The sequence below is a fragment of the Aquarana catesbeiana genome, linkage group LG09 (genome assembly GCF_042186555.1).
Source record: "Aquarana catesbeiana isolate 2022-GZ linkage group LG09, ASM4218655v1, whole genome shotgun sequence".
NCBI classification, from domain to species: domain Eukaryota; kingdom Metazoa; phylum Chordata; class Amphibia; order Anura; family Ranidae; genus Aquarana; species Aquarana catesbeiana.
The window spans coordinates 169214722-169232789 of record NC_133332.1 but is presented as its reverse complement, the minus strand read 5'-3'; the positions used below and the strand labels follow the sequence as shown (position 1 = coordinate 169232789).

General features: G+C 45.3%; 1 protein-coding gene across 4 annotated transcripts in view; it reads left to right on the top strand.

Moving 5' to 3' along the window:
* Positions 1 to 18068, top strand: part of LOC141108129 (phosphatidylinositol-binding clathrin assembly protein-like) — a 147957-nt gene that overhangs the window by 39723 nt on the left and 90166 nt on the right. For all 4 annotated transcript variants that reach the window (XM_073599401.1, XM_073599400.1, XM_073599399.1 and 1 more), the window contains exons 2-4: positions 9967 to 10109; positions 17704 to 17779; positions 17896 to 17998. In XM_073599401.1, coding sequence (XP_073455502.1) covers positions 9967 to 10109; positions 17704 to 17779; positions 17896 to 17998 — 322 coding nt within the window. The remainder of the gene's footprint in view (positions 1 to 9966; positions 10110 to 17703; positions 17780 to 17895; positions 17999 to 18068) is intronic.

Below are 18068 nucleotides of genomic sequence, written 5' to 3'. Positions count from 1 at the left end.
GCAATAACAGTGATAAAAAACTAAAAAAAATGTAAAAGGACAGTGTTAAAAAAAAAAAAGAGAAAGTTTTTAAATGTACAAAATACTGGCAAATAATATCGGCTATGGGCAGGAGAGGTGGCCGAAATATCGGTATCGTGTCGGCACAGAAAAAATATCGGCCAATTCCTAGTTTAAAGTGTATTTGCAATTTCAGTTGCAATTCTTGGTTCTGTTTGATCACCTCCAGCCCTCACCTGCAAGTCTCTATTCGCCCCTTCTTTGAGATCTTTGCTGTGTATAGCCCTCGGTGTTGCACAGCTTGCTCCCAAACAGACTCCACTGGGCTTGCACATGTGGACCATGATCTCCATTTCAGTTTTCATTATGAGTAGAAAGATCACCCGTTATGGCTTTTAAAAAAGGATCCATATTTTTACTCATATCTATAGTCTATAATCTTTCCTTGCCCCAAAGCTGTCGATGACTGACAGTCTTTTGTAAAGCCCACCCCTCATCTACTTTTTACTCGCCACTTCAGTGCTGCCTTTGCCCCTTTCTTCATTGCAGATGTCATCAAAATACCAGTTATCAATGCTTTGAGGGAGCATTGACATCTTTGGCATGTGACAGCACTCAGGCTTAGTGATTGGCCAATAGCCCCAAGTACTGCATCGTGGAAGGTGGTCACGTGCTTCCCCTAATGCTAGACACTGGGTATTTTTCAGTGGCAGCCATGTAAGGAGGTGTGGCATGGGACCCCTTAGGGGGTAAGTATAAGGTGGTCGGGGGGGGGGGGGGGGGAGGCTTTACACAGACACTGTCACTTTGCTGGTAATGGACAAGGTGACAGGGTCTCTTTATATAAATAGTTGTTTGCTCTATAGAGTAATTTTTGGCCTCCCTGAGTGTCAGAAATGGATTGAAAGACATACAGTGCCTTGCAAATGTATTCACCCCCTTGGCATTTTTCGTGTTTTGTTGCCCTGGAATTAATATGGATTGTTTGAGGATTTGCATCATTTAATTTACAGAACATGCTCACAACTTTGAAGATGTTGTGTTTTTTTTTTTTTACTATTGTGATGCAAACAACAAATAGGACAAAATAACAGAAAAAGTCAATGTGCATGACTATTCTCCCCCCCTAAAGTCAATACTTTGTAGAGCCACCTTTTGCGGCTATCACAGCTCCAAGTCGCTTTAGATAAGTCTCTCTATGAGCTTGCCACATCTTACCACTAGGATTTTTGCCCATTCCTCCTTGCAAAGCTGTTCCAGCTCCTTCAAGTTGGGTTGGTTTGCGCTTGTGAACAGCAATCTTTAAGTCTGACCACATATTTTCTAATGGATTGAGGTCTGGGCTTTGACTAAGCCATTCCAACACATTTACATGTTTCCCCCCATGTTTAAATTTGCTGTCCCCTCAAAATAACTCCACACACAGCCATTAATGTCTAAACCGCTGGCAACAAAAGTGAGTACACCCCTAAGTAAATGTCCAAATTGGGCCCAAAGTGTCAATATTTTGTGTGACCACCATTAGTTTCCAGCACTGCCTTAACCCTCTTGGGCATGGAGTTCACCAGAGCTTCACAGGTTGCCACTGGAGTCCTATTCCACTCCTCCATGATGACATCACAGAGCTGGTGGATGTTAGAGACCTTGTACTCCTCCACCTTCCAGATGCTCAGTAGGGTTTAGGTCTGGAGACATGCGTGGCCAGTCCATCACCTTTTCCCTCAGCTTCTTTAGCAAGGCAGTGATCGTCTTGGAGGTGTGTTTGGGGTCGTTATCTTGTTGGAATACTGCCCTGCGGCACAGTCTCTGAAGTGAGGGGATCATGCGCTACTTCAGTATGTCACAGTACATGTTGGCATTCATGGTTCCCTCAATGAACTGTAGCTCCCCAGTGCCGGCAGCACTCATGCAGCACCAGACCATGACACTCCCGCCACCATTCTTGACTGTAGGCAAGACACACTTGTCTTTGTACGCCTCACCTGGTTGCCACCACACACGCTTGACACCATCTGAATCAAATAAGTTTATCTTGGTCTAATCCGACCACAGGACAGGGTTCCAGTAATCCATGTCCTTAGTCTGCTTGTTTTCAGCAAACTGTTTGCTGGCTTTCTTGTACATCATCTTTAGAAGAGGCTTCCTTCTGGGACGACAGCCATGCAGACCAATTTGATGCAGTGTGCGGAGTATGGTCTGAGCACTGACAAAGCTGACATCCTACCCCTTCAACCTCTGCAGCAATGCTGGCAGCACTCATCTGTCTATTTCCCAAAGACAACCTCTGGATATGACGCTGAGCATGTGCACTCAACTTCTTTGGTCGACCATGGTGAGGCCTGTTCTGAGAGGAACCTGTCCTGTTAAACCGCTGTATGGTCTTGGCCACCGTGCTGCAGCTCAGTTTCAGGGTCTTGGCAATATTCTTTTTTTCAGATCCTCAGAGTGTTCTTTGCCTTGAGGTGTCATGTTGAACTTCCAGTGACCGTTATGAGTGAGTGAGAGAGCGATAACACCAAATTTAACACACCTGCTCCCCATTCACACCTGAGACCTTGTAATACTAATGAGTCACATGACACAGGGGAGGGAAAATGGCTAATTGGGCCCAATTTGGACATTTTCACGTAGGGGTGTACTCACTTTTGTTGCCAGTGGTTTAGACATTAATGGCTGTGTGTTGAGTTATTTTGAGAGGACAGCAAATTTACACTGTTATACAAGCTGTACACTCACTACTTTACATTGTAGCAAAGTGTAATTTCTTCAGTGTTGTCACATGAAAAGATATAATAAAATATTTACAGAAATGTGAGGGGTGTACTCACTTTTGTGATATACTCTATGTTAATATTCTGACCAGTAGAATGCATTTACATTCAAACACCATACGCACCTAAACACCTTAATACATTTTTGTTAAGCAGCATTTTCCTACCAGGAGTTCTGGCATTTAGGCCCCTTTCACACTGGGGCGTTGTCGGCGGTAAAGCGCCGCTATTGTAAGCGGCGCTTTACCGCCGGTATTCGGCCACTAGCGGGACGGTTTTACCCCCCTGCTAGCGGCCGAGAAAGGGTTAAAATCACTGCAAAGCGTCTCTGCAGAGGCGCTTTGCCGGCGGTATAGCCGCGCTGTCCCATTGATTTCAATGGGCAGGAGCGGTGAAGGAGCGGTATACACTCCGCTCCTTCACCGCTCCGAAGATGTTACTAGCGGGACTTTTTTTCCCGTCCTACTAGCGCACCGCTCCAGTTTGAAAGCCCTCGGGGCTTTCACACTGGAATTAAAGCAGCGGCACTTTTGGGTCGGTTTGCAGGCGCTATTATTAGCGCAATAGCGCCTGCAAACCGCCCCAATGTGAAAGGACCCTTAGAGGGTTTTTGTCAGACGCCCAGCGTGCATGAGATCTTTTTGTTGAAGCCCAGCCATTGTTGGATGCCTATTTCATCCTGTATGCAGGTTTTACTGCATATCTTTCATTCACCCCATACACTGTGACAACAACCGCAGCTTATATCTACCATTATAATGTGGAGTCAGAGAAAAGTTTTTTGACTTTGGTGTCTTATTTTTATCTGTTGCAGCTGTTCTCAGCATATTCACTAGTGATTGCGAAACATTTAGCACATGATGAAAACCTCTTTCCAAGTACATTTTAGAAACCTGTTCCTGTTTGAAACAGGGAAATTTATTTGGAAACAAACTGCCTGTGGTCAGATATAAGTATTTCTGCTTGTATTCTTGGATTGTCCTTTCTCTTTCTTTAGGAAAATGTATTCTTGAACAGTAATTCATTTATTTTAAAGTGTGTTTTTTTTTTTTTTTTTTTTTTACTATGGAGCATTGTTTTTGTTTCTTAGGCCCCTTTCACACGATCGGACTGTTCAGGTCCGCCTGTCAGTTTTGACGGCGGAACTGAACGGGCGATCCATGTTAGCCTATGGAGCGTCGGATGTCAGCGGAGACATGTCCGCTGACATCCGACCCCGTCCGATCCGCTAAAAGCAGACGTATGGCTCTACGTCCAGATCCGTCGCTATCGGATCGGGTGAGATCTGACGAAAACGGACACGCTGTCCGTTTTCGTCCGATCCCTCCATAGGCGGCAGCGGTGCCTGACAAGCCCCTCCCCGCTCAGTGAGCAGAGAGGGACCTGTCATCCGCCGGCTCAGCGGAGATCAACGGACTGATCTCCCGCTGAGCCGGCGGACCGAGGCGGGCTCTGTAGAAACAGAGCCCGCCTCGTGTGAAAGGGGCCTTATTCCTTCCCTCTGTTTAAAGTAAGGCCGGGCAGTAAATCTCGGACGGTTCCGCAGGAACTTGGGTACAACCAGCCTGCTGGATTCACTTGCGATTATCGCTACCAGTTGCTATAGCCTCTAACAATAATCCCTGTCTTTTCCTGATGGGAGAAATTCGCACCCTCTATGGTCGGCCTAAAGTCTATTTTATGAATTAAAATAAACAGGTTTATACTTGCTGCTCTGTGCAGTGGTATTGCACCGAGCCGCCCCTTGCTTCCTCTTCTGGGGTCCCCCGCTAGAGATCTTGGCTCTTCCTCTTCTATGTTTGCCCTCATCGCAAGCCGCTGTGATCCTCCTCTGGACTGTGTTTGTCCATAGACGCACATAAACACACAGCGCAGGATTCGACTGACAGCAGCAGGAGCCAATGGTTCTCGCTGCTCTCAGCCAAGCCTTTGAGAGTGGGGAGAAGAGAGAAGACAGGCACAGTGCTGGATCTACGCTGGAGTCAGGTAAGTATAAGGGAAAGGGAGAACACACAATGGAAGGTTTTATACCTTAAAGCAGTGTTAAGTTGTTAAATTCAAAAGCAAACATTATATTGCAGCTTACAAGTTTTTAGGTGTGATGGTTGCATTCATGTTTTTTTTTTTTTTTTTAGGCTCTTATATTTTCATCTGGTCATCCAGCTAGTAAGCTTGTTTTTCAAAACCACACGCTGTCTTGCAGTGTCCAGTTCCAGGGATAAGACAACCCATTTACCACTGACAGTGGTGCTTGCAATGATCAGCCTTCATTTATTTATGGATAACCTTTATCACAAAAGGAAAAGATCAGTTGTAACTGCTCGTAAATTATTAAGTGAAGTTTGGTTTGAATTTGTTAGTGTTTCTAAATCTGCTAGTGCATCTAACACTTCCCTCTCCCCAAACTGACAATGCTGCTGTTCAGAGGTGTCCCCTCTGCTCATTCATCCAGAGTGGGTGCACTTTAATGCAGGTGTGTTACTGGCCAGGTAACCTGGTGAAAACGGGGGATAAAAGGAAACTAATGCATCCACCACATCTAATGACTGACAAGCTGCAGTATATTACATTTTTGGTTTTGGGTTTAAAGTTTTTTTTTGTAAACGATCACCTTGTAAAACAACCAATTCAGTTTAAAACAAATGAAAGGCAAAACATGTTTGTATAGAGATAAACAAAAAGATGTATAAATGCCTTTTTTTCACTTTTTTTTTTTTTTTCATTTTTTATAAATGATCACATCCCCTCTGTTCTCAGCTGCATAAGTGCTGGGGGGAGGAGAACCAGCAGCACACTGAGCTTCCTGGTGAATGGCTATGCAGTAGGGGTGTGTCAGGACAAGTCTGATCACTGGAGTAGAGCAGACTCAGTTCCGAGCATAGCTAGAGAACTGGCCACGCTGTGCTCTCCTGCTTAGTGTGGTCAGTTATTTAATAGGAAAGTAGAGCTACTGGCAGGAACACCAGAGGTTTCACACAAAGAAAGAAATACAATGAGAACAGGATACTTTTTTCATACAAGTACATGGTACAGCAGGCACACATCAGGAATATGAAAAGTGTTGGGAGTAACAGTTAAATCCTAACTATAATTATACCTGCTCCCACCCCTATCCTAAGCCTATTCTAACTGCCCTGTAAAGCAAAGATGTCTAAACTTGCCTATGCTGAGGGCACTTTGGTCTGGTCACATGATCAGCTCCCAGTGCTGGCTTTAGTGTAGAGGAAGGACAGCTGACAATGGATGCCTTAGGCCCCTTTCACATGAGGCGGACTCCGTTTCTACGGAGCCCGCCTCGGTCCGCCGGCTCAGCGGGAGATCTGTCCGTTGATCTCCACTGAGCCGGCGGATGACAGGTCCCTCTCTGCTCACTGAGCGGGGAGGGGCTTGTCAGGTGCCGCTGCCGCCTATGGAGGAACATGAAACAAGTGGGGTATGATGAGGCTTGTTTTATCATGTAAATAAATTCAGTACCATAAGACTATGGTTGCCCTCCAACCCCCATCAACATATAACACCAAACTTTCCCAAACAGAGGGGGACCAAGAAGAAAAGCGGGGCTCAAAGGAGGGGCAAACTCAATATGTATTAAATACGAAATGAATATTTATTGGTACAAAATTGATAAACGTGGAGATATATGCAAGAGCATTGCCCAAATATGACCCTGCCCTAATAAAATGGATCAATAACTAAATTGATCAAACACCAACACCTATGGAGGGATCGGACGAAAACGGACAGCGTGTCCGTTTTCGTCAGATCTCCCCCGATCCGATCCGCCAGCGACGGACCTGGATGTAGGGCCATCCGTCTGCCCTTCAGCGGATCGGACCGGGTCGGATGTCAGCGGACATGTCTCCGCTGACATCCGACGCTCCATAGACTAACATGGAGCGCCCGTTCAGGTCCGCCGTCAAAACTGACAGGCGGACCTGAACGGTCCGATCGTGTGAAAGGGGCCTTATAGTAAGCCTGTGGGTGACGTCACCATATAAGCATTGCAGCCGCTGGCTACAGCTGTCCCTCCTCTTCACTGAAGCCAGCTGCTGGAGAAATCTGGTGACTGGTCCAAAACACCATCAGCATAGGTAAATATATTTGCTTAGTTTAAACTAACAAAGCTTTATTTTCAACGACCAAGCCCCTTCTCTTATTTAGCCCTGATGTTTCTATACAGATGCACGACATAGGTTTACACTCGGAAAATGGAAAAAAAAATTTAGCCCTGCTGCTTACCCGCAGCAGAGCTAAAGTGGTTTTTTTTTTTTCCCCAGGTGGTAACCACTTGCCTACCGGGCACTCTCACCCCCTTCCTGCCCAGGCCAATTTTCAGCTTGCAGTGCTATCACACTTTGAATGACAATTGAGCAGTCATGCAACACTACCCAAATTAATTTTTTTATTATTTTTTTTGAGACAGATAAAGCTTTCTTGTGTTGTTGTTTAATCAACGCAGGGTTTTTTATTTTTTGCTAAATAAGCACACAAAAAAAACTTGGGGGGGGAAAAAATGTTTTCCTAATCTCTGGGGGAGATTCTCAAGGAATGGACTACAACTGGTGTCAGTGCTTTTAAGAGCCATCACACACAGACGTATCCAGGACATGGGCTACAACTCTCACATTCCTTGTGTCAAGCCACTCCCGAACCAGAGACGTCAGAAGCACCTTACCTGGGCTGGGGAGAAAAAGGACTGGACTGTTGCTCAGTGGTCCAAAGTCCTCTTTTAGGATGAAAGTAAATTTTGAATTTTATTTGGAATTCAAGGTCTCAGAGTCTGGAGGAACAGTGGAGAGGCACAAAATCCAAATTGCATGAGGTTCACTATGGAGTTTCCACAGTTAGTGATGATTTGGGGAGCCATGTCCTCTGCTGGTGTTGGTCCACTGTGTTTTATCAAGTCCAAAGTCAGTGCAGCCCTCCATCAGGAAATTCTAGAGAACTTCATGCTTCTCTCTGCTGATCAGCTTTATGGAAATGCTGATTTCATTTTCCAGCAGGACTTGGCACCTGCCCACACTGCCAAAAGTACCAATACCTGGTTTAATGATCATGGTATCACTGTGCTTGACTGGCCAGCAAACTCGCCTGACCTAAACCCCATAGAGAATCTGTGGGGTATTGTCAAGAGGAAGATGATAGACACCAGACCCAACAATGCAGGTGAGCTGAAAGCAACCTGGGCTTCCATAACACCTTATTAGTGCCACAGACTGATCGCCTCCATGACACACCGCATCGTTGCAGTAATTCATAAAAAAGCACCGACCAAGCATTGAGTGCATACTATACTGTACATGGACATACTTTTCGCTAAGCCCATATTTCTGAATTAAAAATCCTTCTTTTTTTTTTGTCATTATTCAAATTTTCTGAGATACTGAAATCTGGGGTTTTCACTAGCTGCAAGTCCTTAATGATCGAAATTAAAAGAGAGAAATGCTTGAAATATATCACTCTGTGTGTAATAAATCTATACAATGAGTTTCACTTTTTGAATTGAATTACTGAAACTTTTTGATGATCTCAATTTTTGAGACACAGCTGTATAATTGATGAACATCTTTCTGACCCTTCTGTGTCCCTTGTAGACCATCAGGTGATGAGTAAAAATGTGGAAGCAAAAGATTGTATGAAATGGGTGGTTTGGAGAGATACATTGGTCAGTTTTTGGTTTATAGATTATTAGGGATATATCCAAAATCTCAATTCCAGCGGTTGTGGTTAGTGTACATCGTATGAGATTCGTCAGTTGAGGATACGACGGCTTCTGCAGCAGTGGATGTGTTCTTTAGTTGGGGGAAGAACCACCAAGGAATGTAAACCAATTGGGAGGCATAATAATATTTCTGAAGGATTAGAATGTTAAGTCGCCCTAAAAGGGTGGGAGTTGTAGTATCGTTAGGGAAAGTTTTTTTTTTTTTGTTTTTTTTTTTTTATTTAATTTTTTTTAACCACTTCAATACCAGGCACTTTTGTCCCTCTCTGCCCAAGCCAGTTTTTAGCTTTCAGTGCTGTCGCACTTTGACAATTGTGCGGTCATGCTACACTGTACCCAAACAAATTTTTTAATTATTTTTTTTTCCTACAAATAGAGCTTTCTTTTGATGGTATTTGGTCACTGCTGGCATTTTTATTTTTTGCGCAACAAATAAAAAAAGACTGAACATTAAAAAAAAAAAAAGTTTTTCTTTGTTTCTGTTTTTGTAAATAAATACGTTTTCTCCTTCACTGATGGGCACTGATGAGGCTGCACTAATGGGCACTAAGGTGGCACTGATGGACACCGATGAGGTGGCACTGATAGGCGGCACTGGTATGCAGCACTGATGGGCATTGATAGGCGGCACTGGGCACTGACAGGCAGCACTGATGGATGGGTACTTATGGGTGGCACTGATGGGTGGCACGGGTGGGCATTGATGGACACTGATGCATGGTACTGATGGACACTGATAGATGGCACTGCTGGGCATCACTGAGGAGACATCTGGCAGGCACTGACTGGCAATATGTGTAGGCACTGATTGGCATTGTTTGGGCACTTACTGGCATCCCTGTCGGTCTAGGGTGGCATCCCTGGTGATCCATCTATTGTGGTGGTCCTAATGGTGTCCCTGGTGGTCCAGTGTGGGCATCCGCGGGGGCGGGGGCTGCGCTGATAAACAATCAGCACAGACCCTCCCTGTCAGGAGAGCCGCCAATCGACTCTCCTTTACTCGTGTCTGTGAGACGCGAGTGAGGAAAAGCCGGTAAACGGCTCTTCCTGTTTACATTGTGATCAGCCGTGATTGGGCATGGCTGATCATGTGGTAAAGAGCCTCCGTCACAGGCTCGGTGTAGCGGTGTGTCAGACTGACACGCCGCACTACCGCTCGTGGCGATGCGCGCCCCCACAGGGTCATATGACGCCCAGTCAGGATAACTGAACCACGCCTGGCCGTCATTCTGCTATAGGCTGGGCGGGAAGTGGTTAAAGGTACCAAGGGAATGTAAAGAAGTGTATAGAATCAATATCTTTAAACAGTTTTTTTTTTTTTTTTGTGGGGGACATATAGCAGGGAATTATACATAAAATGTTAATATTTTGATACCTCTTTTATTTTTCTTGATTGAAACTGGTGTTAGTGCTATAGAGGACCCCATAGCTATTTACTTTTTATGCAGTATGTTTACTTTTTTTTTTTTTCAGATCTTATCCAGTGCACAAATGAAATGAATGTTAATATACCACAGCTTGCTGATACACTCTTTGAACGGACTGCCAATGGTAGCTGGGTTGTAGTATTCAAAGCCCTTATCACAACGCATCACCTTATGATGTATGGTAATGAGGTAAGACCAAGTAATGTTATCTAAAGTTTTGTAAAACTGACTAAAGTGGGTCCTATTCATTTTAGCCAGAACAAAAGAATCTGACAAACATATATTGGCTTTTATCTTCCAGATTATTCTAGATAAAAAAAAAATCCAGCTAGAATTTGACTGGAGGAAGCCAAGTTCTTTACATTCATTTCCACAAGTCACCCATGTATTTATGCAGCATTTCATGTCGCGGTTAGCATTTTTATCAGTTTTATTCCTGATTTTTTTTTTTTTTTTTTTTTTTTTTCCATTTTCCGGTCCTTCTCTTTTACTCTCTTTAACTCCTACCAACTGGTGATTTCCCTCTCCCCCTCGGTGTCTGAGCTATAACCTTGCCTAAACAGCTTGTATGAAAGAGGCATTTTGTAAAATAAACCAACCTGTGATGTGAGAGTAATTCTTTGCAGTTTTTTGTCAGTATACTGAAGTACAAATCTCCATATTCAGGACTAATTGCTGCATATTTGAAGGCAGTGAATCAGGTTTGACAAATGCAGATAGTCGGATAGATATGGTTTATGAAAACTATATAGTGTAGTTTTAGTATTTTGAAACCACATTTTGAGTTCCACCCAAAAGTGGAAGTTCTGCTTATCTGACTAACCCCCCCCCCCTCTCCGTTGCCACATTTGGCACCACGAGGAGGGTGCGGGTACCTGTTTTTGACAGGTACCTGTCCCCACTTCCGAGAGCTCCCCCCTCCTCCTTCCCCGGCCATTCAGACAGCGCAGCGCGCTTCGTGCATGCGCAATAGGAAACCCTTACAGACAATGGCGGAGGCAGCACCCGAAAGCCCATGAAAACATCGGCTGGAGTGCTGACATTGCTGGATTCCAGAACATGTAAGTGCTGCTGACTTTTAACTTTTTTGCCAGGGCGGGGTGGCGGAACTCCGCTTTAAGCATTTAATTGATTATTCATTTCAATGGCCAGAATAGGATTCTGGTTAAAGAAAAATGCCCAAACACTGCTAAACGTAGCTAATTTGGTGTGAAAAAAAAATTGCTTAGGCAAACAGAATGTTCTTTATTAAAACAAAAGCATGGTACAAAAATTCCAAAAATGGAAATAAACAAAGAAATATGGTATACATGAATAACAAATGCAGAGCATAGTCGTCATAACGGAGCATATACAAAAGCACGGTAAAATGTGAAAGTCCTGCTACAACATTGCCTGTGTACCAAAAACCATTAAAAGATCACAGTGAGAGGGCATAGCAGCCACTGCAGCGGGTAAACAGCTGCCCTATGCAGTCCATGGCTATCAAATTTCTTAGGTCAATTTATAAAGAGGAAGAGCATCATCAATAAACTTTTCCCAGGAAGCTACGGAGGGGGGGTGGGGGAACGCGATGCAAATTCCACTTGACAATAATTTTTCTTTTAGCATAGTAAAACAAGTATGAGATTAATAAACTTAGTACGTCTAGGCCTTTGGTTGTCATTGTGGATACCTAGAAGCAACTCGGGGGTAGTCAGAAGGGTCAGCTGAAGACGGATATTTGTGAGCTCTACCACCTCTCCCCAGAAGCGAGCCACCCTTGGACAGTTCCAGAACATATGAAGATAGGTACCTACATCTCCTCCCACAGCGGGTATATTCTGGGTATCTCTGGGGATATATCCTGTGTAGTACACCCTATGCAAGAATTTTATTTGGATTAACTTGTCCAGAGATGAGATCAATAATTTAATGCTGTCCTCAAGGCAGTCCTCCCAGTCCTCTGTCCAGATCAGGTATGACAGCCCTCTACTGGTCCCACAGATGCTCCATCTTAGAAGAGTCAATGCTAAGCAGGTCAAAGTAAAGAGAAGACAAGGGTTTAGCCAATGAATGTTAGGCCAGCAGTTCCTCTAAAGAGGGTCCATAGTGAGACATGGTTTAACAGGGAACTAGGCTTGTACCACATGTCGTAGCTGGAAGTAACGAAAAAGCATCCAGCTGGGCAGTTTAAATTTGGCTCTGAGTTCTGCAAAAGAAAGAAGTGTGCCTGCCCTGAAAACGTCACGCAGAGTCCTGACCCCATGTCTAGCCCAAAGCTGAGGATCAGGGATGGAACGGAGATGTGGAAAGTTTGGGTTGCCCCACATAAAGGGGGACCATCTATCGAGTTTTCGAAATCTGCTCCTAGCTACCACCCAAACCCTAAGAGTGGTCTTAGTGGGACATCGCAAACTGGGATATGCCCGGGGCCCCCGGTAAACTAATTTCACCAGCTCCTGAAGAGATCCCAAAATGGCTGCCTCAAGGCACACCACTGCATTAGACCAGGAGAGCGTATACCGAGGAGGTATGTAAAGGCCCACCAAAATTAAGGGAGAATCTGCATATAAGACATGCATCACAATATAGCGACCCGCTGGGTCTGTCCTGACATCCACAAGCTGAAAAGGAAGTGATCTGTGCACCAGGACACTAAACCCCCTGGAGTAGCTGGAGTATAGTGCATGGTAATGCAAACCAACCCACGCCCGCTTAAGGCCTAGTATGCTCCTACAAGATGCGTCTCCTGCAGAATACAAATCTGAGGGTTGTATTTTTTTAAGATTGCTTAATAGGTGAGTTAAATCCCTTCGCATTCTGACAAATTACCGATATTGTTGACATTGTACCAGTGTCATATAAATGAAGTACAAGGTGAACGAGGGAACATATACTCCAGCCCCCCCAAGGGGCACCATACTCCCAGATCTGCCCATGTAGGACCACGCCACACCCCGCAACAATCCAAGTCTGCAGCATAATATATTGTACATCATAGAGAACTCCCATTCCATGTCTTAAACGGACATTTAATATAGAAATAAACAGGAACACAAAAAAAGATAGAGATAAAACCCATTTGTCCAACCTCGATCCGCAACGGCCGACCTCCCATTCCTCCCACCCCGCAAGTCCCACATAATGTGAGGCAGCTTGGATGCCCTATAACCAGTCCGAATTCAACGATAACTCTGGAGACGAGCAATAGAATGCGGAGCAGCAATTACCCTGTGACAGTTCTCAGTCTTTTTTCTATTGACAAAGTGCATAGAGTTCCCATAAGGAGACGCTGGATCAGAAAAATATTACCCGAGTCTGGGTGATCACTTGGACTAACCTGTATAGTTATAATTCGGTAGCGCCCTTCATAGGTCAGTAGGGAGTCAAAAAACTTGGGACAAACCAAAGGAACAATAGAACGGGCATTTGCAAAAGTATAAAGGTTCCATGAAAACAGAAAGGGGCCCCATTCCCATGTCCAACAAAGGTGGCTGTGTAGCCTTATTCAAGCACAACAGGTAGGAGTAACATTGAAAGCAGCAACCATTCCTGCACTAAGCTGGAAATCTTCAACCCTACAGAGGCAGAGACTCTAACCAATCCGCCGCATCTTGTGAGGTATTAAAACGGACCGTTTCTCCGACGACCCTCAGCTTGGAACAGGACACTGTATTTGATCCCCTTGGTGCGCATAGTGTCTTTGACAGAGTTCAATGAGCTTCTGCATCTCCAGGGAGTAGTCAGGGAAGATCAGCAGCTGGTTGTTCTTGTATGTCAGCTCACCCGCCAGTCTCGTGGCCTTCAGAACTTCATCTCAATCTCTGAAATCAAGAAGCTGGAGAATAAAGGTGCGTGGAGGGGCTCCCTGTGGCCTTGGCTGTGGTGGTACCTTATGGGTGCTCACCACAGTAAAATAGTGTGACAACTGGGTCGCAGGCAAGATGGAACGCAGGACTTAGACAAACGCAGTAGGATTTCTACCCTCAGACCCCTCCGCCAGGCCAGTGATGCGGATGTTATTTTGCTGGCATCTGTTTTCAGCATCCTCGGCTCTATATTCCAGCATCTTTATCTTGGAGTGCGGAGAGCCCCATCATGTTCCGCCACTGTGTCCTCTACATGGCCCACCCTCACCTCAGCAGCAGTCAGGTGGGAACGGACCTTGTCCAGGTCCTGACAGATAAGCCCCACGTCTATCTGCACTGCTTCAATTTTGCTGGTGAGCGCTGTTTGGCAGGTAGCTAAGGCTAAGTGACAGGAGGTGATCGCTGCCATGACCTCCAGAATCCCCGGTGTGGATGTGGCAGGCTCCGCCAAGGGATCCGTCTGGGATGCCATATTGGCGCGTGGCAGGTGATCGGGGCTAGGCCGAGGCTCCGGGCAGGGTGAAGTGGGTATTCCCAGGGGAAAACGCTTCTTGCCCCCTTTTCCATGGCCCAAGGATCTAAAAGGCATCTGCAGTCATTACAGCAACGCAGGAAACGCAGCACCCCAGGTAAAGATAATTGCAGGAGGTCACTCCAGCAGAGCTCCGGGAAAGACATCCAGGCACTTCGCCATCTTAGACACGCCCCCCGCTTAGGTGGGTTTTTAATGCCAACAGCGTTTTCTCTAAGCGTCTTCCAGGACAGCCATGAGACCTAGCGCTCCTCCTACCAGGACAGGAAACACGTTAACCCCCACCAGATAGGTTGTCTCTCCTTGTTAAACAGCGGAGCTGGAGTGTGCAGGGGTAGAGAGGAAGCCGTGTGTGTGTAGGGGCGGAGCCTATGCGCTCCAAGCTGGCCCACAGAAGGTACCCGGCAGGGTCACTTCCGGAGCGTGTGACGTCATCGGTGGGCTGTAAACTGCACGAACAGGGATGCTGGGAGGCTAGTGGTTTTAAGAACTGTGAAACCCAGCAGAGGCTGCGGACCACTACAGGGGTGGGATGGACTCCTCTGCGATGCCTGCACGGACAGCGGAAGCAGGCCCTAACGCCAGCACCTCACAGATAAGCCTGAAGTGTGTTTTACTTGCTTGCACAGTAGGGACTAAGTGAATGGTGCATATGGGGTGTTATTGAGTGTATGTGGCATAAAATTCATTGGGGTCATTTTGTTCTCTTGCAGGCCAAGACTCAGTACAAGGCCCAAGCGCAGCCACCAAAAAGGAAATGTGCGGTTTGCGTAAACTAATTGAGCTCCTCATGGAGCAAAGCAGTTTGCTACACCTGTATAGACATCCTAGTTAAGGATGACCCGGTAGTCTCCTGTCAGAAAATGCTGACCTCTGTTAGATGAACTTACGTCTACGTTTAGCTCGTTTAAAACTCTATTTGACAAGATTCAAGTCCCCTCAGAGGGTCCATCTCCAGTTTGGACTTCATCCGGTCCTAGCACTCCACAGCAGAGTGCGGAGAGAAGACTTAGGCTGAAGCCGTATCTGCCCATTCTTCTCTGGAAGAATCATGGTCAGATACGGGGCCCATGGATAGAGAATCCGCAAGTGGCTCGAGGTATAAGTTATCATTGGAAGATGTAGATGACTTATTAAAGGCTATCTATATGACACGTGATATAGAAGAAAAGATACAATTGTCTAAACATGACCCTTATGTACAAGGGTTTGCATAAGAAAAAGGTTAGAGTTTTTCCCGTGCATAGTTCCCTTCTTGATACTATCAAGCTGAAGTGGGAAAATCCAGAGAGAAAATCTTTCTTTTCCGGTAACCTAAAAAGATGGTTTCCATTTGAAGAGAACACAGCGCAGCCATAGAACAAAAATACTAAGTTAGACGCACCTCTTTCAAAAGTTTAAAAAAACTCAGACCTAGTGTTTGATGATATGGGCACGCTTAGGGATCCGATGGATAAAATTGTGTATTTGTTTCAACCATCCTTCTTCACAGAGCCAGGGACTCAGCCATTGGTAATCTTAAACCAGCTCTGGCCTCATCTTGTGTAGCCAGAAATTTTATAAGTATGGTTGACACAAATACAAACACACTTGTTGGCAGGTACCTCCTAGAGAACAGATTCTGAAATCTTTCGTGCAGTAGGGTTTTTGGCTGATTCTTCTGCAGAGTTGGTAAGAATGACAGGACCTCAGCCTTAGTGAATTCGGCCAGAAGAAGCCTATGGCTTAAAACTTGGTCAGGCGATGCTGCCTCAAAGTTGTGCCTATGTGGTCTTCCCTTAACAGGCGATCATCTTTTTGGCCCAGGTCTGCAAGAGGTGCTGGAACGCACGGCCAATAGACAAAAGACCTTTCCAGAGAATAAGAAAAAGCAGACAGCCAGAAAGTTTTTTTCGTGGCCAAAGTAGGCAGCAAGGTCCTAGAGAAAGGGACAATAGGCTCAAAAAGCATTGGGCAGGGCACAAGGGCAGAGGTAGAGGGGGAGTCTTGTTTAACCCTCCTCAACAGCCGCCAAGCCACAGTGACTCGTGTCTCCCAGTGGGAGGAAGATTGAGGGTTTTTCTCCCACATTGGGCAGCAGTCACCTCAAGTCCCTTCATCCTGGACCTAGTGACCAATGGGTACAGGCTGGAATTTTCTTGCCAGCCAACAGAAAGATTATTGGTCACCTTTCCTCCCCAAGATCAGGTAAAAGCGGGGGCCCTGGCTCTCCAAATTGTAGACTTGATAGATCAAAATGTCCTGGTCCCAGTTCCCTGGTCGGATCAGGTCAAGGGATTTTATACCCATACATTTGTCATCAGAAAACCGTCTGGAAAATATCGGCTTATCCCGAACCTTTTTATCAGGAACACGCACTTTCGTATGGAGACGGTGTTCTCAATCAAAAAGCTGCTTTACCCAAATTGCTTCATGGTCACTTTGGATTTGAGGCATGCCTATCTGCACATCCCTATTCATCCAGTCTTCCAAAGATTCTTGAGACTAGCAGTCAAGATGGGAACAGAGATTCGGCACTTTCAATTTCAAGCCCTCCCCTTCAGTTTGTCCTCAGCCCCACGCATCTTCACAAAGGTGTTGGGGGAGGCGGTGGCTCCACTAAGGTTTAAGGTGATAACTATTATCCCTTACCTGGGCGACCTCCTAGTGGTGGTGGATTCATACCAAAAGTTATTTGCGGATGTCCAGACTGTACAGGACTTCCTTGAATCTCTAGGCTGGTTAATAAACAAAGAGAAGTCTTCCTACATTTGTTGAGCAGTCCCTACTGAACTGGCCAAATTTTAAATTTCACACGGACAGACCGATTGGGTCCGCCTGATCGGACCATCCATTGCCCTCCATGGAGCGGTGGATATAAACGGACACCCACCGACATCCAATCCCATCCGCTAAAAACAGATGGATGGGGGATTCCTCTATCGCATCGGATGGCAGTTGGATGTAAATGGACAGGCAGTCCGTTTACATCCGACTGCCCATAGAGGACAGGGGGCTGTGTTGGTGTCCGCTCTGCATAAGCCCGAGCAGACATGGACATGTCATCCGCCTGCTCAGCGGGGATCAGCGTATGTTGCTTATCCCCCTACTGAGAAGGCCATCACATTTTCATGGTTCATCTGACTGTCCTGCTGTCCAAGGTGCATGTGGCGGCCTAAGTGATTACAGTAGAAACAAGAACTTTTTACATGGTGTTGCTGTGAACGATGTCAATAAATCTTTATTGATGGTCCATGTACGATTTTTGGTAAATAATTTTGTGTAACAGAATGAATAGATCTTAGACTTATAGAAATTACTTCTAGATATGTCACTCTGCATGTAGCTTATTGTGTTACATGTTTAGCACTTTTGTTTTAATAGTACACAGTATGTTTATTGCAGTTTGTACTCTTTTCAGCGATTTATTCAGTATCTTGCATCCAGAAACACATTGTTTAACCTCAACAATTTCCTTGATAAAGGTGCTATGCAGGGTAAGTAGATCATTTGTTTCTTTGGTTTATTTCCTTTGTGTGTAACTTATGTGTACAGTCTTTGATGAAAATATAATTTCTTCTGTAAATATGTTTTACATTTTTTTTTTTCCTAGGTTATGACATGTCAACTTTCATAAGGCGTTACAGCAGATATTTAAATGAAAAAGCACTTTCTTACAGACTTGTAGCTGTCGACTTTACCAAAATGAAAAGAGGGTAGGTCACCGAAGCATTCATTCTTAGCTGCAGTCTGCATAGCTATTGCTGGTTTCAATAACTAACTGAT